The 27,672-nt window shown below is 43.4% G+C and overlaps 1 protein-coding gene across 1 annotated transcript in view; it reads left to right on the top strand.

The window, feature by feature from the left end:
• Positions 1–27,672, top strand: part of NKAPD1 (NKAP domain containing 1) — a 184,992-nt gene that overhangs the window by 47,297 nt on the left and 110,023 nt on the right. Inside the window, exons 3-5 of the mRNA XM_078682301.1 lie at positions 6,120–6,196; positions 8,409–8,509; positions 12,586–12,639. Of these exons, the coding sequence (XP_078538427.1) occupies positions 6,128–6,196; positions 8,409–8,509; positions 12,586–12,639 (224 nt within the window). The 5' untranslated portion in view covers positions 6,120–6,127. The remainder of the gene's footprint in view (positions 1–6,119; positions 6,197–8,408; positions 8,510–12,585; positions 12,640–27,672) is intronic.

Raw genomic sequence — 27,672 nt, 5'->3', positions numbered from 1 at the left:
TGAGGGGGAAATCAGCCTTCCATGGGTGTTTTCTAGCTCAGGGTGGGCATGGCCTCACAATTCATGTTATGCTGTTCATACTGAAGCAGGACCAATACAGATTTGCATATGGCTGCGGAGAAAGTTTAATTAGAAAAATAAAATTGTGTGTTTAACACGGACGGGACGCAAATGGAGTAAAAGTATTGTATTTTCTTAATGATTTAAACTTGCCAGAACAAGGCCTCAAGTGAGAACAATAAAGCAACAAGCTCTCGGCATTGCTGTGGCGGGGGAGCGCATTCCTTTGAAGTCTGATGCCGAGGCCGATGGTGTTTGATGTGCACACGCCTGGCTCACATGAACTGTGTCTAATCCGCAGCTTGGGGAGACTTTTCGGAAGCCTTACTAGAATCTCGCCGAACAATGCTTACGCATTGCTTCAGCGAGACCTAAAAATGAAGGGAAATTCAGTTGATAATAACCAATCATCTACTGTGTTCCCATACTTCTGATGTAAAAACGGTACCCAACTTGTGTGGGTAGGGCTGTCGCTGCAGCAGGAAAAGCCCCAAAATGCAACAAGGAGACCTCAAGTTCCTGCCTCGAAAATTCACCTATTTTGCTACTGTGGGTAGCTGTGGTATTTGTTCTCGATCGCTACCCAAGGAAAGGAACATGCTATAACTCAGACATTTCTGAAGACTAGACATCCGGGGTAGTCGAGGATGGTCTGACTTGTGTGGGTCCCACTAGGTTTCTTACCCAGAATGCCTTGCAAACTTAAATATTTGGGTAAATTCCCATATTTTCCTAACAGTTCCTTGAAAGAAAGTTCTGGAAATTGTGAGGATCCACAGATTTCTATCACCCAGCGTTCCCAAACACTGTATCCCACTTGTAAACTGTGACCATATGATGTTATTGTCTCAGGTAATCTGCACAGAAAGGCTGTTAAGAGGTAAGGGCATGGGACGCTGCCACCCACTTTTTTTTTTTTTTTTTTTTAATATACTTGGTTTCCTGTAGGCTTTCCACCCACCTGGGCAGTCTGAAAGACTTCTGGGCTGTAATGGCTTGGAGACGCACGTGATGCCTGGACAGACTGTCCCCACTGCTTCATTGTTTTGACTGTTTTTACTCTGTTTCTACAGGGATTTCTTTCCTCGCCTCTCAAATGTATTACATAATTCAAATAGGAAGTGGTACATAGTCAATGTCATGAAGGCTGTCAATGAAAAATATACAGGGAATGCAAAAATCTGAAATTATTTCAAGTCCCAAGTGGGTAGCAAAATCGGTGAAGGAACAGACAGCAACCCTAGTACAATAGGCCTTCTGACTCCCCTCCAAAACAAAAGGTTTTTATATATTATTTTTGCATATACAATTACAGAATGGGCAGACTCACTGTGGTGTTAGCAAATGTAGAATTAACACTCAAGGACTACTTCACTACATGAACCCTCTAGGCTAATTTTGTCCAGAGATACTAGAACAAAACAAGATACATGACCGATAACGTGTTATATCAATGAATAGGCACAGTGAACCAGCGGAAGTACTTTGGTAATGTATCTGGTTGTGATTGAAAGTCCATCAATAGCATAATAACAATACCCATGGATTGAATAGGTGCATCTCAACTTGACTTCATGCTGCAGCGTTTGAGAGGAGCGGGGGGCCGGGGTCATCATGAGTGACTGGGATGACTTCCATCTCGAACACATTGGCGTTTATGTCTAAACTGAGGCCTACTTAACACATAAAACACACTCCTACGCATCCTAGAGAATTTGTTTCAAAAGCAGCAGTACTATATCAGTGTATACATGCATAATCGAGTTTGGAAATACAATCTACACCTGAATAATGATGCACAAAAATATAACCTCATAACAGTCGACAACAGTAGTGAGAATATTCTCTTTGGAAATGGTTTGTGTAGTAAAAAATAAAAACAGAACCAGCAGCAGCAAACACTAAGGTCGATGCGAAGTATTGCTTGGGAATACTTGCAGGAGTTTGTTTGAAAACGGGACTTGGGGCATAGTTCAGCACCTGTGCACTTTTGCACTACCAGACAATAATTTGAAATATTTCTTACATATAGACCAGGAATTTGGTGACCCACCTAAAATCGGCTCTTGGCCCACCAGTGCATCATGGCCAACAGTAAGGGAAACGCTGCATTAAATGGTGGGGTAGGGAGTGGTCAGGCCAGATGCCAGGGTGAGCTATCTCCATTCCATATCTTATAGCATCATTGATGTCTAGCAGACGTTTTGTTCTCCAATGGGGACAGAAGACTTTTAATGCCATTTATGGAGGTGCGGGCAAGACCCAATGACAAGGTATGCCACCCCTAACTCAGTCTCTAGTGGGCTTTCTACCCACCCTCCCTCATACCTAGGCAGGACATTAAGATCGTCTGCCCCCTCCCACCACCACCTCCAATATTTGGTGGTATCATTAGTCTATCATAAGCTTCCCACGTCCAAACAAATCCCTGGTGCCTAGTGGGTAAATCCCTGCTTGGGTTTCAACCTCTTCGGGCAAACTGGGACTCCTTTCAGGGAACAGGTGCTGAAACTTCAGAGTCCAAGCAACTTGCCCTGTATGCGGTTTCACAGCAGTTCTTTGCTTCTTATGTGGCATAAAAATAATTTATACATAAAGAAAATTATTAGCATGCAACTTGATCATAGATTTTCTCACCACCACACTGGGAATATTTTCAGCCAATCATATTTCCAGTTTACAGATGGATGACCTATTACTGATTGACTTAAAGCTTACATCAGCTACAAAGCACCTCAGTGGAAATCCTCAATCCGATTATCTATTCACACTTGGTGAGCATGGCTCAACAGCAAACTGAGCACAGGCAATTTCGTATCATTAAAGGCTCTATACATAGAGCCAAGTGACTATGAAAAACCCTGCACCTGTGAAAAGGCAAACCACTATTACCTGATCCACATACTCCATACACCCACAGTAGAAAAACCTTTATCTAAAACACTAAAACTGTTACTTGATAGCAATACTCTGCAGCATCTCTGTCCGAAACTGGTTTTATGCCTATGACCCATTTTGCCAACCGATCATTTCCCCTTAACTCACTTGCATCTTACTGTTTTAAGTTTTGTTAAAACATTTTGCTTCCCCCCTAAGTTTGTTTCATTTATCAGTGTGAGCACTCATACACAATAAAAGTTATTTGTAGTTTACGTATTGTATATTTTGGTTGTTCACTGTGCCAACACATGTAATGAATAGCACCACAGTGCGAATATTTGTAGGTCTCGCCTACGCAACGTGCATGCGCTGCATAGGAGGGGGACCTCTTTGAGTCGATCATCTCTTTTGCCCCAAAACTTGCACGCTTTGCATTGCTTTCAATTGCAACTCATGCACGTTTGGCGTTTCCCTTGTGGGAGCGAGCTCTGGAGACATCTGTTTGTAAATATCTTGCAAACAGATGGTGCCCCTGCTCACTCCCGCAAAGGAAACGCTGTGTGTGTCTGGTCCCCATGCACCTCCCCTCCACCCTCACAAGAGTGCGCGTCGCTTTAACTTCCGTCCGCGCTCCACTTCCATCTTCAGCCACTTCAATGTTCTTCTGCAGTAGAGTCATGCAGTGCCATTTCTACGTGAGGCGCACTGTTCTCTCCCGAACTTCAGATTCGGCCAGTCGCCTGCTCTCGCGCCCCAGGGCCGGTCTGCCTTCGCGTGCATATGTGGCTAGTGTTGCTCTGTTCCACGGGATCAGCGCCTTCCTCATATCTGTACGCTCCACTTTCACGGCAGTTTAAATATCCCAGGTCTGTTTTCGTTTCCCCAGTGCCACTCCTGCGGCGGGCCATCCCCTGTCTTGGGTTGTCCCCACGTTCCAGGCTGAATGGGTTTATTGCTAGCCAACTTGCTGGTACTTATTTCACTCCTCTCTTGTGGGCGAAACCCCGTTGATCGTGTTGTGGTTGGTTTGATCTATAACTTGCAGGGTAAGTACAGGTCTCTGCAGGAGGACCTCCACCAACTGACCCTTCTTAATAGCTCCATGAATCACACGTCAGTGTAAAATATATTCACATGGTACATTTAAACACCGAGTATAATTAATCTAGGGGGAGATCGTGCTAAACCACTTTAAAAACATAGTTTCTTATGTCAACATCCGGACAAAAATATGCATTTGTTTAGCATAGGCTTTTAAAAAACTATTTGCCTTCCTATTATCTCGGAGTTAACATTGGCCCTGAAGGTAAGCTGAAAGCTAGTTGGTTTATTCTTTACCTTTTAAAAGTTGTGAGGCGAGTTCTTTGGCTTTGTAATACGAACCCAGTTTAACATTTTTAGCGGCAAGGGGTGCAACACAAAAATGTTCTGGACAGCCACAGCCCACATCGAGGAAATGGCGACAAACAAGGGCAGGATGAGTGCTTGATAGCAGAATGGCTGCAAAAGGCACCTCATTATCCGATGCTCAGTTTAACCGCCGTCATCAGCACAACAAACGGAGACGCTTTTGACGCTTTGACCTGATACCGTGTTAAGACAAGCATTGGCATAGCCAATAGGTCTCACCTTTGGGACATAAGTGTTTAGCCATGCAACAGTTGATTTTGCACCAAGGATATTGTGCTGCATAATTAAATACTTAGAAGGTCCCACAGGCGAGACTAATTTGGCTATGCCAATGCTTGCTCTTTTTGCCTAAAACTTAATAAAATGTTGGAAATAAAAGAAAAGTGTTGAATGCACTTTCTAATGTAGAAGCAGATATTCCTGTTTCAACTATAAATCGTGACCTTTGAGTTTTAAGAGGTGTTTTTTCTTTTGCTTTCAAGACAAACTTTTAATGGCAAAATGGCAGTGATGCAAGGCTCTGCATGGCTCTGACAGCTCGATGCGTAGGTGAAATGTTACAGCCTGTTCCTTGAAACGGGCATAGTCTGCATGCTCTCTTTAGCATTAAGCAACAGAGAGTGAAAATCCCTGATGCACCAAGCAGGTAACCCATTGAGCAGTGGAGATGAACTGGGGTACTGCAACTTGATGTAATTGTTCAGGTAGAAAGGTTATAATGCAGCCTAGGACAGGGTCGGTTTTTCCAAGCTTCATAGGTTGAGCAAAGAGGGCGTTGTTGTTACGCTGTTGAATACCACCAAGAGATGAAAGAGGAAAATAGCACTAATCCTTGGTTATCAGTTACTTTACTTGCTGGAGTTGCTCAGCTCGATATAGGAGAACTAACTTGGTTGCAGGATCTTAACGTGTGTGCTCTCTACACGACCCTGCCCAGCCGCGTCTGATCTCTGCATTAAAATGGTTCTTTAATTTGGTTTTAAGGAATTTTGCTGATGACTTGAAATAAAATCTGCAACTCTAATTTTAATTTTAAATATTTTATGAAGTGGCAAATCGTACAAGCAATTTTGTTTTTACCATGGATGTGATCCCATTTTCTTAAACTTTCACTTTACTACTTCTGTTTTAAAGTAACAGTTTATTCATAGAAGCACATTATATGGTCTATATTAGTGGTTCTTAGTGGTCCGGGGACCCCTGGGGATCCGAAAAGCCTTTTCAGTGCATAAGGGACTACTTCGAAAATAAAATAGTGTTAACAGATTAAAAAAGTATATATAAATAAAGAACCAACATGTACAATTGAAGATTTTAAAATGCAATTTAAATGTGAAGGAGTTTGACATTTGAGGCTATAAATTAAATAAGTATCCTCAAATTGTTTTGTGAGAGCAATAGATGTGCATCAATCCTAATATAGTATGGACAATGATTGGCCGTAACTGAATTTAGAAAAGCTCCAAACTTTTCCTATGAAAAGTTTTGATATTTGGTTTATATTTGTGAATTAACTCAAATGTTTCATGATTTGTGCATGTGTTTGTTTCTGTATCTGTTGAGTATTGTTTTGCAGTTCAAATCATCGAAAAGGCTTAGCCCGAGGTCTCCGGCTTCCTGTAATGACTCAGTAGGGCTCCTTGAATTCCAATAATGATTCACTGGGGTACCGTGGGTTCCAGTAATGATTAAGTGGGGGTCTACAGAAGTCTAGAGTAGAGTATTACCTGCAACATTTGGCATAGGTTAATGTGACTGTTATTTTTCAGGCTGGAGAATGTCTCGTATTCCTCTTGGCAAGGTTCTCCTGCGGAATGTTATACGCCATACAGATGCCCATAATAAGGTAGGCATTTCAGAACTGTCAGTCATTTACCATCCAGGACCCAAATTCCTCTACCCCCTTCCAGATTCAGGATCAATTCAGGATTTGGCCCAGTGTGAGAGGGAGATCATGATTTTTATATTTTTTGGGAATAATCTTTATATCGTGTTGGATAACGCACTGATGGCTTCCTTGTTGCAGCCTTCCTTGGGCATGGAGGAAAGTGGCAAGCTACTTGTGCTTTTCAGAAAAAGGCAAACATCAGACTTTTCATTTCCTTTCAGACCTAAACTGCAAATATCCGTGCATTTATTTTCCCATTTTGTCTCATACCACAGTAGACTCTCGGCCCTTTTTAGTCTCCATTCATTTTTTTCTCCCGCAAGCCTCTAGACCATAAATAAACAAAACAAACATGGATGGGATTATCATTTCCCATCTGAGTTGTGGCTCCTTGGAGATAGTTGTGGCTGATTATGTCTGCAAGAGTATCTTAAATAATTTTCCCTCCTATTAGCCGCACTTGCAGTAGTAGGTGAAAAAGTGATACGCTGCCATAACAATGAATGACTGTAGCACATAGTCTTATGAAACCACAAAGTATATTTTCTCTGGAATAAGTTTGTCCTCTAATGATTTCCCTGGCAGGAAAGGCCTAAAGTGTGAAAGGAGACGTAATGTCCATTCACTTTAACCCCGATACAAGTGCTCAAGGTAGTGAGCAGAGTTCAAGATTTAGAACTGCAAGAGGTACAGGAAATGCCCCTTTTAGGGTACATAAGCAGATTTCAGTCAAGAAATATCTTGAAGTCTGGGCATACTTTGATCAAACATTTCAGCATGATTGAAGTGCTGTAGCCAAATAAAATCACAGCATACAATAAAATCCAAGAAACTCAGCAGTAAAACAAGCTCAGCCAGGTTGCTAGAAACACATTAATTAACATTCACCTTCCCGCCATTACACTGAACCATATCAAGATTTTTTCAGTGTCACAAATGTGAACACCACTAGAGGGACAGAGCAAAAATATCGCAGTTCAGGACTGGTTTGAAGTCCCAAATTCCACAATGTGCTTTCTGCATATAATTGTGCCTTAATTCCATCATGATCTCAAAAAACTGAGTGACGATTTACTGGAAACTGCTTTAGTCTGCAGTCTGTTTATTTTTTTATTATTATTTATACAATACTATTCCCAGGCTTTATTAGATTGTGTAAATAAAGGTCCTTGTGATTGTTCATCCCCTGTTATAACTGTACCTTATGGAAGTAGGTCACCCTTGGTTTATTAGAGTAGATCAAGTCGAGTGTCCTTTGTATAATGTATGCTTGAACCTCAACCTCCTAAATAAGTCTGAGATGCCACATAGGGCCAATGAAACATTACTCTTGTTCTTAAACTGCACCTCTTTTCTTCATAAGCAGGCTGATGGGTGATCTACGACTTACATCTGCAGCTCCTGCTGGATAATTCTTTACTAGTCTTATAAATAATTAGACAGTGTAGAGTAAAGCCAAGCACACTCCTATATTTCTTCACGTGGGACTATCACGCCCTGGATACCCATTTGTATGTGTTTAATGTGTTTAGCACTACTGAAAAGTCTACTGCTCTATGTTAATAATTGCCTTCTTCCAAGTGTTATCAAAATCAACCCAAGATATTGTTCTCAAGTCCTGGAGGCAACCTTTACCTGTGCTTGATGCTGTTCCTATATCTTCACCATATCTCCACCTCCCCATGATTTTTTGAACTCTTTCAAGCAAATCCCGAAGTTGCCTTCTATTCACAGACCATCGATAACTTCTTCTTCCAGAGGAAATATTTGGAACTACATCAGCCAGTTCTTCCACCCTACACAATGACAAATTTGGTGGTCATATGAGGGGTGGAAAATACACCGGTTTCAGTATCTGCCACAAAATCTGTGACAAAAATGCCAGTCCCTCTCTTGATCCTTAAACTTTGTACCTGCTAGAATATGGCTTCACAGCAGTTTGCAGCATGTTTGCTTTTCTTAACTTCACAATATTTTGGTTCTTAATATTGAGGCCTTTTAGTTTTAGCCTCACAATATTTTGTAGGCGATATTCTGCTGCAAAACGCTACTGCCAATGAAAATGTAATATTCTAAAATCACTGAACTGGAAACCAAAACTGGGACATTCATGCCTTTTTTCGCTGCACAGCTATGAATTCTTTGTCTCTATTTTGGATGTTCTCTGCAGATTCAGGAAGAATCAGAAATGTGGAAAATCCGAGAACTTGAGAAGCAGACAAAAGAGATCTATGAAACAAAGCAAAGCAGAGACTCACTAGATGGTGCAAGGTATGCCCATTGAATTTTCTCAGATGTTTGCGCAGGTGTGACCTACTTTACTTAAACAGTCATGTTGTTTTCTTTGTTTTTATAGATGTGGTTTCTGTTGGCTCCTTATAACCCAAGGTTCCTTACGTTTTGAATTCCTCCATGCACCACACTGAATCTGGAAATTATTCCTGCACCAGCTCAAGTACTCTGGCAGGTGGTGCCATCTGACTCCACTGTGGCCTTTCCTCCACTCCAGAATTGACAACACTCAGCCATGTATAGTTATGGACTGATGCTGGTTCCTTTTTTCCCCCGCATCCTCAGATGTGGATCTGGTGCTTTGCTTTTGGAATCCCAGGCAGTCCGGGGCTCCCAAAGAAGCTAGTAATTACAGTGTCGCTAGGGGAAATGTCTCCTCTGAAGAGTGCAGGATTTATATCGTGACAGCTACAGAAAACTGATGTTGATCATGGATTTGCACGTTTGCGCTTGGTGCTTAGATTACAAGCCTCACTCGAAAGTCCTGCGACAAGTTTTCCAGAATACACCTAAGGCTTTGAGGCAGCAAAGCTGTACATTGCAGAACACAAAAAGTGAGGTAATTTGTGTTCAAAGACCCGGACCCACTGCCAACCAAAGATTTATCAGTCCTGGTCACTGTCTCTGGTAAGTCCAAGACAAAGTCAAAAGGCAAGTCTTGACGTGTGCACACATAATCTGTGTAAGAGTCCATACCACCTCATCGCTCCTGCTCCAGGAAGAGAAGTCATTCAATCGAGGTTCTAATGGTTCCTATTGGCCACAGTGGTCCTACTACGATACCATTCCTCTGTTGGAGCTAATGTGCCTTGAACTTCCCAGGCTATCATTGCCATTAGTGGTTGAAGCCTTCAAATCTGCAGATTTTTCAAATGATTGTGGTTTCCCCTTGAGCCCTTTTGGGCTCCATGTATCCTCTGGGACCTCGAGTTACACTTCAACCGGCAAGACCCTCCCCAGCACCAACAAACTCTGCTAGGCCCACGCCTGGCCTCTCGCTGGCTCTAGGTTGTGCCTCCCACCTTTACCAAATGCAATGCCATCTCCAGCTGGTCCGGCACTTCCCTCACCTTCAGAGGTACTGAGTTTGGCTCGATCTCGACCAATGTCACACTACGGAATCACCAAAGTGCAGCACTTAGTTTAAGAAGATTCCCCTGTGATGCCCTTCCCTGGCATTGACACCCATATTACAGTTAGTTGAAGACTGTCTTTAGGTCTGGTTTGGACCATATACAGGGCATTCAGCATATTCCTCATAAAGAAACAGAGGTGGCGGACAAATTGCTCCTCCCTCACCACACTGATGCTGGTCTGTATTTCGAGCTACAGATTGCTAATGGCCTTAATATCTCTCCTGTGTTGGACTCACCATTGGGGCCCCTTACCATAAAAGCTCTGCTTTCAGGGTAGTAGTTTGCAGAGGTGCTAGAATTGCAGTTGCCTACTGTGGAGACTAAGGCAAATTTCCTCACAGAAATTTTCAATTCATGTTCTTCAACTTTGAAACCACTGCTTTTTCCTCCAGTCAGCCCTGACGGATGTTTTAATGGCGGCCTGGTCCAAGGCATACTTAGGGCAGCCCTCCCCATCCAGAGCGCACAATGGTGATGAATGCATCATCTCTGGGTGGGTGCCACCTAGATGTATTGTGGATCAGGGGACTCTGGTCTCCGATGAAGCAAAGGCACTATATCAATTTCCTGGAGCTGTGTACCCTCCAGTTTAACTGCAAGGCCATTTTGCTTCTATCAGGCCCCAGCCTGTTCAGGTTCTAACAAATAACACTCCTGCCATGTGGCACTGCAAGAAGCAGGGCATTGTAAGTTTGTGTGCTCTATGGCATGGGGCACAGATATGTTAGAGATGGCTGGACCATCAAGGGATTCCCCTAATGATCTGTCATCTAGCCGCATCTCTGAATGGAAGTGTAGACAAGCTTCGCAGATGGTGTTGGGCAGATCTCTTGTGAGGCGTGCTTTGGGTGGATATTTTCCCCAATGCTGATAGCGCTTAGTATCACTCATTCTACACCCTGGAGCCATTAGATGTGTTTTGCTTTCTGAAGTACTCTATAAGTTTCCTCTACCCCTTCTTTCTTCAGTTATGAAGAATGTCCGGAGGTACTGGACTCAATTCATATTGCTAACCCCAGAATGGACTCTGAGGGTCTGATACTATGGAATCTACATGTATAGTCTGCTCTTCCTGGCTCTTCAGGAGGACCTGTTTTACCAACAAAAGGGCAGGGATCTTTCTTTGAACCTCTACAGCTTGCTCTTCCAGCTGTTCTTTGCAGCTGATGATCCTTAAGGCTGTGTCCTCCTCACAATTATTTGGTTTGTTGAGTCAGTGAGCTACAGGTGCAGCTGACGTGTACCCCCTCTTTCCTACCAAGTTAGTGATCAGGACTCTGGCATCCTTTCTGCCAAAAATTATGTCTCCCTTTCTTGACGGACAGTCCATTTTGCTCCCGCTTTCTTTTTTCCGACACATGCCTGTAAGGAGGGATGGCTTCATTAGATGGATCTGAAGAGCACCCTTAATTTCATTATAGAATGGACTAAGGAGCACAGGGTTGATGACCAACTCTTTGTTGGATTTGCCTGTGCAATGAAGGGAAGGGATGGGTGTTTAGAACGTAACTCATCTAGCTCAATAGTACTCTGCATCATGATGCTATGCGTTGACCAAGGAGGAACCTCCTGAGGGCCTCTGGCTCATTCCATTGCTAGCACTATTGCTTTGGAGTGTTGGGTGCTGAACATTTGGCCGTTTGCTACACATTTACAAGCACTATTGTGTTGATTCTCAGGGCTGTAGGAAGGGCTATTTTTCCTGCAGGACTTTCTGGTGTAAATTTACCAGATCCACCACCTTTTGTGGGGTACTGCTTGTATAGCTGCTCAGAAGCTGAGGACACAGCAGTTAGAAGTATCTATCAGAAGACGTTGTTACTTAACTTAAGTAATGATCTTTCTGGTGGATACTGTATATAATGCAGATTCCTCACCGACCCCGCCCCCCTTCTGTGAAGTAAACTGTTAGTAGGTCATAAGAACCCATTGTAGATTTTGCATGCTGTCTGTTTAGTGATTTGTCTTTGGATCTGCGTTGGAAACTGTCTTGTTAAAACTAACGTCTCAACACAAATGTGCCACCTATTTATGGCTCTGCATCATCACTTCCAGAGGTGCAGTGAGGCTACCAAGCCTGTTGAATGATCCACCTGTCGGCATACCGGAGTTGTTACAGAAAGATTTCCAGAACCTATCTGGCGCCGGTGAGAATTCAAAAGGTGATGGATCTGTGGCTAGAGAGTTCATCAGAAAGCGTATTTCCGAAAGTAAAAGTAACGGGCTCTGCTCTAGAATGTGAACGGTTGAAGAATATGCTCTTTCCACCTGTTATATATTGCCTTAAATATAAGGGAAGGACTTGTGTGGATTGCAGCTCAAAAGTCCACATTTGAAAATGAACTAGTGTCCCCTTAGGAGTCAGATTACCACCAGCTGTTGCCTCACAACTCCCACCTATTTTGTTCTCCAACCACTTTAGCCTGTCTCTCACAAGGGCCCTAACCACTTGCTCCTCTAGGCCTGCTCGTGTCACTCATGAGAATGTATTGGCATGTTATTTAGGTTTTCTGAAGTACTTGTACACCCAAGCATTTCATAGCACTATGTTTTAGAAGACTCAGAATTAACCAAACTTAATATCTAGTCAGTCGTCAATTTCTCCATATGGTATTTGAAGCCCTTGTGTTCTTTTCTGAGCTTATGGTTGCAATGTTCAAACAAAGGAAATGCAATATTTAAATACCTTTTCTTTACCTGATTTTAAAGATCTGTTTGGCACAAGAGACACTAGGGTACGCACGTTCTTCAAAAGTTTAAATCTTACATAAAGAAAATGCTTGTTCAATTTTGAGTGCGTGTCGTATGCTAGGCATTTTCCCCACTTCTCTTTTACTGTATTGTATTATTCATATCTGAAGTTTTTTAATGAACTCTGATGTATTTGTCCATCATTATTTGTTCCTTTTTCTTATATAGGTGGGATCACAGCGGCTACAGAGAGTTGTACCCTGAGGAATTTGAACCTAAAAAGTAAGTTTTATTTATTTGTAGTGTAACGTCGAATTATAATTTAATAACGTACACATGCCTGTCATGGAGTACAACAGAAAGAAATATTGTCTGCCATTGTAATAGTTTTTGCCATTTGCCATGTTGTGTACATTAAATCGGAAATGTTTTAATGCTTCCATTTAAAAAGAATGCCCTGCTCTAGTGCTGGTTCTGTGATCTTCACAACGTTACCATTTATTTCTATTATATGACTTACACCAACGTACCAGGAAGTAGCAATATCAGACTAATTTCCAATTTAGATGCAACAATAGCCTGCATATAAAATCCTGTCGTGAGTGCTTAATTTGAGCCTGTGGTTCCAGGTAGGGACAATCTGTACTCATTTTTGGGGACGGGGACTTGCTTTTCCTCATCCGACTTTCACCTAGAGCAAGGTAGAGAAATCATAAAAGGGGAAATAAAGCTAAAAACTGAAATATAGGGACAAAGTAAGAAGGCAGGGATGAAAAAAGCTTGCAAGAGTGGTTTAAGGAGGCATGCAGTGGAATATTGCTTTAGAACCAAGCTCTTCCTGTCATCCCTTACATACAACAAACTGCACCTCTGGCCATTCGAGAGAGAGAGAGAGAGAGAGAGAGAGAGAGAGATTAAATGAAGCAGACCTCTCCCACCCCGGTGACTCTGAGAGACGCGTTTCGGCTGTGCATCAGCCTTTTTCAATCCTGCGAGCTCCATTTTGGTAGCCTCTTTATCCTCCAAATTTATCGTATACATACAAAACTTCTCATTAAACAAGTCTAATTCCTCCAGTCTCTTGTGTATGGTACGTGCTCTTTTCTTTTAGGGAGTTGGGAGGAAGGTGTGTGTGTGTGTGTGTGCATGTATATATATATATATATATATATATATATATATATATATATATATATATATATATATATATATATATATATATATATATATATATATATATATATATATATATATATATATATATATATTTATTATATATATATTTATTATATATATTTATTATATATTATATATATATATATATATATATATATATATATATATATATATATATAGCAACAAAGTGATCCAGCAGGTAGTGAGAGCGCTCAACAGCGTGTGCTCCACTCAGGGGTCGGAGACCCTGAAATCGTTTTTTGGCACAAAAGGAGCGGCACAACCGGGATACTTTTTCAAAGCTTTTAATTAGAGCTTCACCCCACCAACGCGTTTCAGCCTCAACAGGCTTTGCTCACGGTCAGTTAGTCCTTCCACTCTTTTTCTATTTATACTGGCCCATCTTAGCCTTAGGTGGCATTATGGGATACGTAGTTTACACATATTATTATTTCAAAAAATTCAAAAAACATAAAAGAAAGACTGGTGTATGTCATATTCTTTACGTTTTAGTAAACAAGCGCTACATATTCAAATCATATGGGCAGGCTTAGTCCTTAAAATTCATCAATGGAATAGTTCCCAATTAATTTTCAAGATTTATTGGGTATAGTACCCTATTGCATTTGAAAAGTTTTAACTGGTATTGGTAAAAGTCACTCTAAATGTACATGGAGATCCTCCCCAAAGTTCATTCCTCTCGGCATTTTTGTGCGTAAACGGATAATTAAGCGGGACTCCATTTGTCTCAGTTTACGAACTGTGTCACCACCTCTTTCCGTTCTCGTAAGCATTTTCAATCCATAAAACCTCATGGATCTCCAGTCACCATCTTGGCATGCATTTATATGTTTTGACGTTGCATAGAGCATATTTTTGTTCTTAACCGCTCTGATGTGTTCCAAAATTCTCTTTTTCAACATGCAGGTTGTGCTGCCTATGTATTTACTGCCACATCTACATTCAATGACATATACAACGTTTTTAGATGTACAGGTGATCTGTTGGTCAATATGCATTATTTTGCCGTTGGGTTCCTCAATACATTTTTTGCTGGTACCAATTTTACATGCCTTGCAAGTTGAACACGGTTTAAAACCTTTGCGTTGGTTCGTCAGCCAGTCTGTTTGTGCTTTTATTTGAAAGTGGCTGTTCACTAGGCAATCTTGAAGAGATTTATTTTTTTTGTCGGTTATTTGTGGTTGCCTCCCTACTAGTTGTCCTATATCCGGGTCCCCAGATATAAGGTGCCAGTATTTCTTTATTTTGTTGGCAATCATTCCACTCTCTTTGTTGTATGTGGTTATGAATCTTGGCGGGTCCTTTTCCGTTGTTTTTTTTGGTTTTTCCACCAATAATTCCGTTCTTGTTTTTTGATCAACCTTCTTTTTGCAGTTTTTAAGAACTCGATCTTCATATCCTCTTGATTTGAATCTCATCTTGCTTTCATTTATTTTCATCTCTGCATCATCAGGTTTGGAGCAGTTTCTTTTGAGTCTGATATATTTACCGTAGGGAATGCTTTTCAAGAGTGCTTTCGGATGGAAGCTGGTGCCATGTAGCACACTATTGGTGGCTGTCTTTTTGCGGAACAGAGTCGACTCTATTTTTCCTTCTGAGATATATATCTCTGTATCAAGAAAAGCAATTTTTTTAGTGCTTGTAGAGCATATAAATTGTAAGCCTACTTCATTTTCATTCAGTTTCGAGAAGGAACTTCGAAATTCAGAGTCTGATCCATGCCAAATTATGAACAGGTCGTCTATATACCGGACCCACAAAATGATCCGATCCAGTTCAAGTTGATTATTTATGTTCCACGCAATTGTCTTTTCCCACCATCCCATGGTGGTATTGGCGTAATTAGGTGAAAAAGATATGCCCATGGCAGTGCCACATTCCTGCTTATATAGCTCTTGATTGAATAGATAAACATTATTTGATAAGCACAAGTGAATCATTTTTATAAGCATATTTGTATGTTCCAGGGTCGAGATGCTTTGCTGTTTCAAGAAGTACTGGCAGGCTTCCATACCTACATTGTGCCTGATCGATGTATAAAGAGAAACTACATCTATTGTAACCAGCAAGTATTCCTCATTCCATGTTATATCTTGAATGGTTCTCAGGAACTCTCCTGTATCCTTGATGTAGGAAGGCATGCTTTGGGCAATTGGGGCCAGGAAGGTATCCACATATTTGGAGAGGTGCTCATATATGGAGCTGCAAGAAGAAACAATTGGTCTGCCTGGTGGGTCTGTTAGTGTCTTGTGTATTTTCGGTAAAAAGTAGATGCAAGGCATCATTGGAAAGTCAATATCTAAGAATTTCTTCTCTTCATCGCTGAGCAATCCTTTCAAGTGCCATTCATTTAGATGATCTTTCAGTTCTTTTAGCATTCTGGCCTTGGAATGTTTGTAAATTTGGAATAGTTCTGCGGTTCATTTAATTGTCTCATGGCTTCCCTCACATAGTCAGTGGTGTCCATTATTACAATATTACCCCCCTTGTCTGCGGGTTTAAAAATTAATTGGGAACTATTCCATTGATGAATTTTAAGGACTAAGCCTGCCCATATGATTTGAATATGTAGCGCTTGTTTACTAAAACGTAAAGATTATGACATACACCAGTCTTTCTTTTATGTTTTTTGAATTTTTTGAAATAATATGTGTAAACTACGTATCCCATAATGCCACCTAAGGCTAAGATGGGCCAGTATAAATAGAAAAAGAGTGGAAGGACTAACTGACCGTGAGCAAAGCCTGTTGAGGCTGAAACGCGTTGGTGGGGTGAAGCTCTAATTAAAAGCTTTGAAAAAGTATCCCGGTTGTGCCGCTCCTTTTGTGCCCAAAAAAAAAAAAATATATATATATATATATATCGTGTTACATTTGGGAATTAAAAAAATAAAGGTTAAAGTGGCATTATAGTTGGATACAAATTTCAGTTAAAACTTAACATGTAAAACTCTAAAAAACCACTGACATTCACCAGTTATAGGTAACTCTAGTAACTATAATTTGATCTCCTGCCATGCACAATTATGTTATCAATGATGTCATTTCAGATACTGTGAGAAAGTGCCTCTCTTGCATGGTTAGCCCCCACGTTTTGCCTGGTTTTGATGTGGTTTCAATTGTGGTGCACAGGGTCCCTACCAACCAGGACCCCTGTGCCAGTGCTTCATCCCTAAAACCACATCCCCATTGTGTACTTCTACCCCCTGTAAGACCTTAGTAAATGGTACCCTGAGTACTGAGGTAACGGGTTTTTAGGAACCCGCTGGTGTCAGGGGATAACACCCGAAGACCTCTGAGTTCTCCCTTGTTCCGGACCACAGAAACAATGAGTCTTCTATCGCAGTCAAAGATCAAGTTTTATTGGTAGCTACCAAGTAACACGTGTCCCAGAAGTACACCACACGGAGAGTAGGTTTTGGGAGACTGTTAGTTTTTACAGAACCAGCCTTCTCCTTATATACAAGATATATGGCTTTAAGCAAGAATTCTTGAGTTTATGGTATGGCAATATACATATTTCTACAATAATACAAAGAGCGAAGTCATGTAAGCAAGCCCATATTTTAGATGTCCAGTTCGTTGATAGATTACCCAGTTAGGCCTGGAACTCCCATCAGATATCGATGAAACCTCAATAAAGAAAGGTGTAACCCAGTCATAAACCTGGCCATAAACAAGGAACGTGGACAGGTGCATGTTTGCAGAAAGCATGGTCTGTATGTAGTGAATGGTTCGTGGAATGTTATGCGTAGATGCTATCGCATTCGGCCACTGGGCGAGGAGCTGCCTAAACAGGTTTGGCCGAAGACAGTGGAGTCAGTTGGGACAGGTCAGGGGAAAGTCACGAAAGGTGGACGTGTCTATTTGGATCAAGCTCGACCTTTAATTGACTTATCATGAGGGCAAGATGCAAGATGGATGCCGTTCACAAAATGGAGTTTAAGGGATGGGACGGAAACTGTGATTTAGGGGTGTTGGCAACCCTCGATTGTAACGCAAATACATAGGAATGATGTCCTAATCATTATCGGTTCGTAGACACAAAAATCGTCTCAGTACGTTGAGGTTTCGTGACACGGGTATTGGACCTCGATATCGGGAGAACAACGGGGTCCGGATTTTGAGAACCACAGACCCTCCTTTTGCCCTCATATAAGGCAATAACTCATGCTAATCTGAGTCCAAATCGGTATGAAGAAATTCGTGGAGATGTTGCTGTAGCATCATTCTGTTACTCAGCTCGTCCTGCGACACAGGCTTCCGTACACACGAGGTAGCACAGAGGCCACATAGTGCAGGAGCACACTGTATACACAAGCAAAACATGAACAGAAGTGCCAAGATCATCCCAATGAAGATCAAGGTTTTCCATCCCCAGGCAGTGATCAGCTCCCAGAACCACCCCAGCAGGGACCAATCCCCTTTCTCAAGGGAACCAGATATTTCGTGTAATTTGGAGATGGCCTGGTATACTGTCGGTGCGTTATCAGGGATGAAAATGCAACAACTGGATTAGATGACTCTACACACACCACCACGATCGGCGAGTATGATGTCTAAGGCAATTCGGTTCTGAAGGGTCATAAGTCGATCCGACTGAAGCTCTGTTGTCAAATTGCCAAGTGCTCCGGCCGTCGTAGTCACGGCAGATTCAACTATCCTGGCTAACTGTCGAATATTTCTGCTGTTCGCCATGGGCCCCCAAAATGGCAGAAAACCCTTTGCGAAGTCAGCGAATTCCTGACCCGCGGTGTCGTCTTTACTCACGACACCTCTAGCTGTCCTTGTCCGATGGTAATCTGCTCGGCCCGTGTAGGTAGGAGGCAGCAGAAATGAAATAAAACATATACCTGAGAAATCAGGGGGCAACCACGTGTAGGCTTGGTCGTGGCAAACGAAATACGTGCCTTTGGCTGCCAAGAGTATAGGGGAAGTTCGGGAAGCAAATACATATGTTTCCGTGCAAACGCTCTTTCCTAACTGTGCTGTGGGGTTCCTACCAATACCCTGTAAGCATAAGTGACCTCGGTGGGGCACTATCCAAACTGGGTGGGATTTCTGTGCTGCCTGGCTCTTGACCAGGTAAACCCCATGTTTAGTCACATTCCAACGGGTGTAGGGACTCAGTTCATCTTTGGGCATTGTCAGATATGTGTCGATATCCCTACTCGTGTTCCTTATCCCTGCGATTAGTGCCTTGTTACTGGAATCGCTCGCAGCGGAACGGGTCGGGTATGGTTCTAGGGCGAATAAGAACATGGTTTGGAAAGCCCACAGAGAACCATAGTAGCTGAATGGCAAAATGAAGTATGGGATCCCCTTATCGGTTGTGTGTGGCATAAGTCCGCATATCCAACAGTTTGACGTGTTCATTATGGACTGGTGTTGGTGTAGAAGCTGGATGAAAGAGTTGTTTACAAATTCGAGTCTTCGGGCAGACTCGTGTTCAGGTAAAGGGTGAAAGTAGTGTGGAGAAATAGTGGGAGGAGGTGGTGGCTGGGTGTCATTCGAAAAGGTAACTTTAAAAACGAATAGTGTATAACTAGTAAAAAACACAAGTGTGCTACATAACATTAAAACACATAGTATCAGGAATCTTCTTCTGGACAGTATCGTGCGTAACTGTTTTCTGAAGTTCGTGAGTCTGACAGGTCTCTCTACCCTTGGAAACTCCATCCTCTAGTTGCTGCCCGCGGTGGTTGATTGATTCTCCCAGGGAGCGCGCTCTGCTCAGTCCGGGGTAACTCCCGTGGACCAATCAGAACCGTGGACCTAGAACTTCCCAGTTGCACTCCCCAGACTTCAACCGCGACCCTAGCAGCAGAACCGGATGGCGGTTCGAAAAATCAAAAATGAGCTAGTTCCCTTGGGACGAGAGAGCTGAAAATCCAAAAAATAGTTCAAAAGGGAAAAAGGAAATTACATTAGATCAAACTTTTATTAGTTCTTTTGTCTAGACCGCAGGTTGTATTGTCGTTTCCCAGGTACGGTGTGATCTTCAAACAGCGTTTCAGGTTCAGTAGTGTCCAATTGCATAGATGGTGACACAAGTCCTTGCAAAATATGATCGCTCTCCTTTTCGGTACTAGTTTCTTTCAAACGGGCATCGCTGAAAGGGATGAAGCGAGGTACGGATTCTGTCTCAGAGTCGGCAAGTCCTTTGTTGACCCACCGGTCGTATGGAAGGGGTAGAGGGACCCGTTTGCAGTGGGTCCCATGTACCCAGTTCTTCTTGCCTTCCACTCGCACAGCAGATCTGGTTGAAAGTAGTACTAGGTGCGGTCCGGTCCACCTCGGTTGTCCGTTGTTGGTGCGCTGAAAATTCCGCAACAAAACCCACGAACCGGGTTCGATGAGGTGACCTGGATCGTCAGAGGCTGGTGGAGAAGAACTGTGAACCTGTTGGTGTAAAACACGCAATTTAGTTGTCAATTCGCACAAATAGTCAAGCAGTACGGGGTGTTCTATCTCGCTTAGTTTCTTGGGTCTTGGCACGCCCCAGACGTTGGCTGGGCGGCCAAACACAATCTCGTGGGGGCTAAGTCCTAACCTGGAGTGGACAGTCGTCCTGGTTGACAAGAGTGCTAGAGGCAGGGCGTCAGGCCATTTAAGACCTGTACTGGCTTGGATCTTGGCTAGTTTGAGTTTTAGAGTGCCATTGTAGCACTCTACTAATCCAGCTGATTGGGGGTGATTTGCAGAGTGGAATTTTTGGTGGATGCCTAAACACTCACACACTCTCTTCATCACGCATCCTACGAATTCACTTCCATTATCACTCCAGACGATTCTAGGCATACCGAACCTAGGGAAGAACTCTTTGACAAGGGCTTTGGCAGTTGATAAGGCGGTGTTGTCCTTAAGGGGGTAAGCTTCCACCCACCTTGAAAAGGCGCAAACAACAACGAGAACGTATTTCAGATTGTTGCACCTCTCCATGTGGATGAAATCGAGCTGCAAAACCTCGAACGGGTACGTTGGAGGCGCAAAATGACCAGCTGGAGTTGGGGTTCCTCTACCGGGATTGTGCTTCAAACATACCATACACTTTTCGACCACATTCTTTGCACATTTTGGGATATTGCTATTCTGCCATACTGGGGCCAATAGTTTACATATTCCTCTAGAACTGATGTGTGCCATTCCGTGAGCCATCGTTACTACTGCAAGTACGTATGCATTAGGTAATAACCATCGCTGGTGTTCCGATAATTCGACCCAACAATCATTCGCATCCAATCTACCTGTGCTTCTTCTCCATTCATTCATCTCGTTCTCCGTGGCCTCGGCTTGTATCGATTTTACGCTTTCAATGGTGTCCTCACACATTCCCACATCAGCAATCCATCTAGCGGGACCCATGACATACATCCGACTCATTGTGTTCCTTGCAGTTTCTTTCGCAACCTCATCTGCCAATGCATTTCCCCGGCCAACATCATCCTGAATCTTTTTGTGTGCACTGCATTTTATAATGGCGACTTGTAGGGGCAAGGTGAGTGACTCAAGGAGCTCATTGACTAGCTGGCCATGTTGTATCTTTGCACCATGGGACGTAAGGAACCCACGTTCACGCCATAATCTCCCAAAACTGTGAGCCACACCAAAGGCATATTGGCTGTCAGTGTACACATTCACTCGCTTTCCTTTCGCCAGCACACATGCTCTAGTAAGCGCTATCAACTCTGCAGCTTGTGCAGAACCGTGGGAAATGCGTGCAGTCTCTACAATGGTGTGTAACGTCGTTACGGCATATGCTGTGGTCGTATCACCATTCGGCAACTTGAAACACGAACCATCAACCCATAAAGTATCATTGCATTCGGGAAGGGGAGTGTCTTGTAAGTCTACTCTCCCTTTTGTCTCTTCCTCGGTCCTGTAACAGCAGTCATGTTTGTCAATCTTGTCTGTCTCTGTCGGGATGGGTAATAACGTAGCGGGGTTGAGTGTATCACACCTCTTTATATGGATGTGACTTGCTAGCAGGGTAAGTTCGTAACTGGATAGTCGAGCGCTAGTAAGGTGTTGCGTCTTTGTCCTATTTAGCAAAATGTCTACTGCATGCGGAACCATAACGATCAAAGTGTTATTCATGACTAATCCAGCAGACTGTTGAATGCAGACAGCTGCTGCGGCTGTTGCTCTTAGACAACTTGGCAGTGCCTTAGCCACTGGATCCAGAGTTGCCGAAAAATACGCGCATGGGCGCTGTTTGTCCCCAAAGAGTTGCATTAAGACTGATAATGCACAACCTTCTTTTTCGTGGACATACAATGTAAAAGGCTTACTGTAGTTGGGGTTTCCCAACACAGGAGCCGAACACAATGCATCGCGCAACTCGTGGAAACTCGTCTGACAATCTTCAGACCAAGGCATAGGATTAGGCGTGTCTTTGCGGAGTAGCGACAGTAAGGGTTTGGCTAGTAGTGAGAAATTCGGTATCCATTGTCTACAGTACGATGTAATGCCCAAAAAAGCTCGAACACCTCTCTGTGTCCTTGGGGCACTTAGTTCTGTGATTGCCTGTATTCTTTCTGGTGTCAGTCTCCTTCCCTCCTTCGATAAGATGTGACCTAGGTAGGTTACTTCTTGTCGACAAAATTGCAGTTTTGAAAGGGAGACTTTGTGCTTCATGTCACATAGGTGACGTAATAGCGACAACGTAGCTTCCTTGCAAATCTCTTCAGTGTCTGCAGCGATCAGTAGATCGTCTACGTACTGAATCAATGTTGACCCATCTGGCAGTACAATTGTGTCTAGTTGTGTTTTCAGAGCCTGCCTGAATATTGATGGGCTTTCGCAGTAGCCTTGAGGAGCGCATTTGAAGCGGAAGCTTCGTCTTCCTAAATTGAAGCCGAAAAGGTCTCTACTCTCTTCGGCGATCGGGACGCTGAAGAAAGCGTTCTTCAGGTCAATCACCGAGAACCAAGCTGCTGAAGCTGGAACCATTGTCAATAAACCAGTAATGTCGGGGACGACTGGAAACTGCGGTATAACTACCTTATTTACTTCTCGGAGGTCAATCACAAACCTATACACAGGGGGCTGTGAAGGATCAGTACGTTTTAAGACCGGTAAAACTGGACTGTTACAAATGTTTCCTGTTGTTTCTTCGATAACATCTTTATTGATCAAATCATAAATGATCGTTAATAATGCCTTCTCGCATTCGTTAGATATTTTGTATTGGGGAATACGTGGCAACCTGACGTTGGCTTTCAAAGTTATGACATACGGTGCTATCTCTAAACGACCTACATCGTTGGAACCATTAGCCCACAGTATATCCGGAAGTGATGACAATTCCGTTGGGATACCTTCTTTTGACAAGTACATTGGAGAAATGACTTTTTTCCCTAAAGTAAGCTGTACTCCCGAGGGAGAACAGTACAAAGTCGCATACAACCTCTTTAGCAAATCCAATCCTAACAAATTTTCACCGCAACCTGTTGTAAGAATGAGGGGTGCTTCTAATTCACAGGGGCCAACAGAAAGGGAAACAGGACTAGAGATCGGGTTTCTAACAGGGGCGCCAGAGAAGCCTACTGAGACATTCATTTCGCCAGACAAAGGTGCGCCAGGAAGTTTTGAGTGCATAATAGAACTTTTTGTAGCACCAGTATCCAGCAGAAATGGCTCTGACACTCCTGAGGTAATTACCTCGACATAAGGTCCATCCTGATCTACTGGAACTGAAACAACTCCCTCTCTTTGTCCATGGCTGCCCTAGCGATTGTTACCCTCATTGTCGTGTTCGGTGTAATAGTCGTCAGCATAGTACTGAGCTGACTTGGACGATGAATTACTCTGTTGATCAAAGCTATTCATGGATTTCTGAGGCGGAAAAGAAGTTATATTCTGAGTGAAATTTCCACGGCCTCTACCTCTAGAGGCATGCTGAACACCTCTTCCCCTTACACCTTGGGGACCGTTTAAACGTCGTGCAAGAGCCGGACAATTATCTTTAAAATGACCCTCTTCTTTGCAATACGCACATTGATTCGAGCCATACGGAACACGCTGGTGGGAAGACTCGTTTCCTTGCGCGTCTCTAGAATACTGCTTATTCTGTTGATAATTGGGCTGGCTAGCCATACGAGGCGGATAGGCCTGTTGGAGAAGAACTTTAGTTTTTAAATCTTTCGTCTTTTTGTCTGCCTTGTCTAACTCGTCTTTACGCCTATTTTCATAGTACTGGGCTGTTGCTAGAATCTGCGCTGACGTAGAGACAGCCCAAGCACTTTCTGAGTCTTTTAGTTTAGCACACAATTCAGGAAGCAAATTGTGTACAAACTTGTCTACAAACAGTCTTTGGCCACCCTCGGTAGCCATATCCTGACCACTATGGTCAGTGAAAGTTTCCTCAAATCTCGTGAAGAAGTCAGACACATTCTCGTCTTTCTTCTGCTTGCACGCGGATAGCTTGTCCCAGTTTACACGTACATCAGGCATAATTGTCTTCATGTACGCAATAATTCTACCAGGAAGTTCAGCTATTAACGGCTCAGGCTTGAAACCACCGATTTGTCTAGCATCTGTAGTCGCAATGTTCGCCCATGAGTCACCTAATTCTTGGTCATGATCCGTATGACGTATCTTACTCCATAAAGGATGTGGAACAACGTTCCCAAACAACATGTCTATATCCGCTAAATTCATTATACATGAGCTTGCAGTTTGGGACAACTCCTTATAATACCCAGTCGGGTTTTTACGGGGATCGGGTAGTGTCTGTTTGAGTGCTAAAACTTCAGATCTTTTCCAGGGGACATGTACCCATACACGCTGGAAATGAGGCAGAACTGGTGGAACTGCGTTTGCATCACCTTCCCTCCAAACCGGAGGAACCTCTCTTATGGGGTACTGTCTCGCTCTTTTCCTACTAGACGTACCACTGTCAGACGATGACCCAGAATTACCACCCGTACTTCGATGTGATAATAATATCTCAACTGCTTTTTCAACGTCGGGACCAACTATCATACCCTCCCCGAATCTAAATCGTAACCTACACAACTCTGGCAGGTTGCTCTTCTGACCATTATCTTCCAAATCCTCACACAGAAAAACACACATCTGCTCAAAGACGTATCTTTGCGTTGGTTCATCCCATTGACGGAAGACGTTCATGACAGACTCTACATCATATCTCGCTGTATCCATAGCCCAATTTCGTGCTAACTTATTCAATGACTCCCTTTCCTGATAATCAGGCATTTGGCTTCGTGATTGTCTTCGTTCCGTGTTAGGGGTCGTTTTAGGCGACCGAAAAAGTGGTGAAGGAAAGTTAGTAACAATGCTGGTCATTTTATGCCAGACGGAAGGTGAAAGTGGAGGAATAACTGGTAGTAGAACAGAGTCACGCAAAGCAGAAACAGAAATGTTCGAGTATCAGAGAGACTAGAAGGTGCGCTAGGCGAAATTTTAGAAGGAACGGTAGGAGAAGTAGACGTGATCGGTGAGCCTTGAGGAGGCTGTGCCAAAGAAACAGGAGCCAGCTGAAGAGTAGCCGGTGGGTGCGGTAAAGGAGCCTGTATCACAGCTACCAAAGGTGCAACTAAAGGTTGCGGAGGTGCTGTGGCATTTTGTGCATAAGGTGGCGGAGAATTTAATAGGTGGGACATTAATGGATCTTTCTCGGATCCTTCCTTTTGACCTTTTCCTCTATTTGGCAGCATCGGGTAACATTTATCTATCGCTAGTTTCCTGCTTCTAAGCATCTGTTCGCTCTCCTGCTCTTCCTCGTTGTCTCTGTATGCAACGGCAGCTTGCACCATTGACATACCTCTTTTATTCTTTTTTGCTAATCTTATTTCTTTCTGTTTGGCTTCTTTGCGCCATAAGCGGAAAGAGTCAAACATCGCCGGCCGGGCTTTCTTCTTGAACAATTTGACCTCTAAGTTATCTAATATTTCTTGGTCGAAACTACCATATTGGGGCCATTTTAAAACACCATCCTTGCGGGTGTATTTTATCCATACCTCGTTATATGTTATAGGACCTACGCCGTGCTTCACATAGAGTTCATACGTTGGAGTTCCAATTGGAGGAACCGGACAAGAATCTTCCAATTGGGAGTCCTTACTACAACCAAGACAAAACAAGTTTCCGAGTCCGCTAAAACCAGGCATCTTCGCTCACTAGTCTAGCTTCAAACTTCAAAGGATTATCTGTTACGATATTTCTCGTGAATACACGAGTCCTTCGGCTTTGGGGCTTGCAAGTACCAAATCAAGTCGTATCTCAAGGATACCAAAAACTAAGGACAAACTAAGGACTGGGAGACGCTCCACTTATACTTAACTGAAGTATTTGAAGATCTGTGACGTCGCTAGAAGACTCGTCTATCGTTTCGCTCTACCAAGGATCACTGGGTCCAAAACAAGGCGATAGTCAGGGCAGCAGTCCTTCGTAGCCGTCGGGACGCGGGGAACCTCGCAGCAAAGACCTTCGGAACCACGTCGACATACAGGGGTCGCTGAAGTGGCTGGCCGTCCTCCGGAATTTTCACACGAAGCTCCTCACGAACATCTGGCTTGGACCGTCACCGCTTGATATCGCCCCGAGTTGGGCGCCAACTGAGGTAACGGGTTTTTAGGAACCCGCTGGTGTCAGGGGATAACACCCGAAGACCTCTGAGTTCTCCCTTGTTCCGGACCACAGAAACAATGAGTCTTCTATCGCAGTCAAAGATCAAGTTTTATTGGTAGCTACCAAGTAACACGTGTCCCAGAAGTACACCACACGGAGAGTAGGTTTTGGGAGACTGTTCGTTTTTACAGAACCAGCCTTCTCCTTATATACAAGATATATGGCTTTAAGCAAGAATTCTTGAGTTTATGGTATGGCAATATACATATTTCTACAATAATACAAAGAGCGAAGCCATGTAAGCAAGCCCATATTTTAGATGTCCAGTTCGTTGATAGATTACCCAGTTAGGCCTGGAACTCCCATCAGATATCGATGAAACCTCAATAAAGAAAGGTGTAACCCAGTCATAAACCTGGCCATAAACAAGGAACGTGGACAGGTGCATGTTTGCAGAAAGCATGGTCTGTATGTAGTGAATGGTTCGTGGAATGTTATGCGTAGATGCTATTGCATTCGGCCACTGGGGGAGGAGCTGCCTAAACAGGTTTGGCCGAAGACAGTGGAGTCAGTTGGGACAGGTCAGGGGAAAGTCACGAAAGGTGGACGTGTCTATTTGGATCAAGCTCGACCTTTAATTGACTTATCATGAGGGCAAGATGCAAGATGGATGCCGTTCACAAAATGGAGTTTAAGGGATGGGACGGAAACTGTGATTTAGGGGTGTTGGCAACCCTCGATTGTAACGCAAATACATAGGAATGATGTCCTAATCATTATCGGTTCGTAGACACAAAAATCGTCTCGGTACGTTGAGGTTTCGTGACACGGGTATTGGACCTCGATATCGGGATAATAACGGGGTCCGGATTTTGAGAACCACAGTTCCTAGGGCCTGGGAGCTGAAGAGGGTCCCCAGAGCCCCCCTCACTGGGACCATACCACTGCCCTTGCAGCTTGTATTCCCCTGCAAGGGAGAAAACAACAAAGTTGACATGGCACCTTACAAGGGTGCTATGCCAACCAGCACTGCCTGAAGGCATAGGTAAGTCACCCTTCTGGTAGGCCTCACAGCCCTAAGGCAGGGTGCTCTATACCACAGGTGAGGGCATATCTGAAGGAGAAGATATGTCCCTACAATATTGGGGTCCATTTCTTAATATTGTTAATGCCAGGGAATCCATAGAGAGTAGATGGGCTGGAAACTCGACAACTCAAATTCCACAGCACCATGATGGCTTCATTGAACACAGGAGTGTTTGGTAACAAACTACTCCTTGTAATAAATCCACACTAATGCCAGTGTGGGATTTATTGTACCAACCCTGGTGTGGTCTCTGACCGGCTGAAGGCAGCCAACCACTACCAGACATGTTTCTGGGACCCTGGGTAGCAAGCCTCTGCTCTCTGGGACCAGAAACAATGCACATTCTGGGCAGAGGTGTCACACTTTCTCCCCCAATATAGGCCAGTGGTTGAAGAGGGCAACTTTAAAGACCTGCTGGCTTTGTAATGCTTCCCCCAG

The sequence above is a fragment of the Lissotriton helveticus genome, chromosome 3_1 (genome assembly GCF_964261635.1).
Source record: "Lissotriton helveticus chromosome 3_1, aLisHel1.1, whole genome shotgun sequence".
Classification (NCBI taxonomy): domain Eukaryota; kingdom Metazoa; phylum Chordata; class Amphibia; order Caudata; family Salamandridae; genus Lissotriton; species Lissotriton helveticus.
Note: the sequence above shows the minus strand (reverse complement) of the source record. Positions and strands in the feature narration are given on the sequence as shown.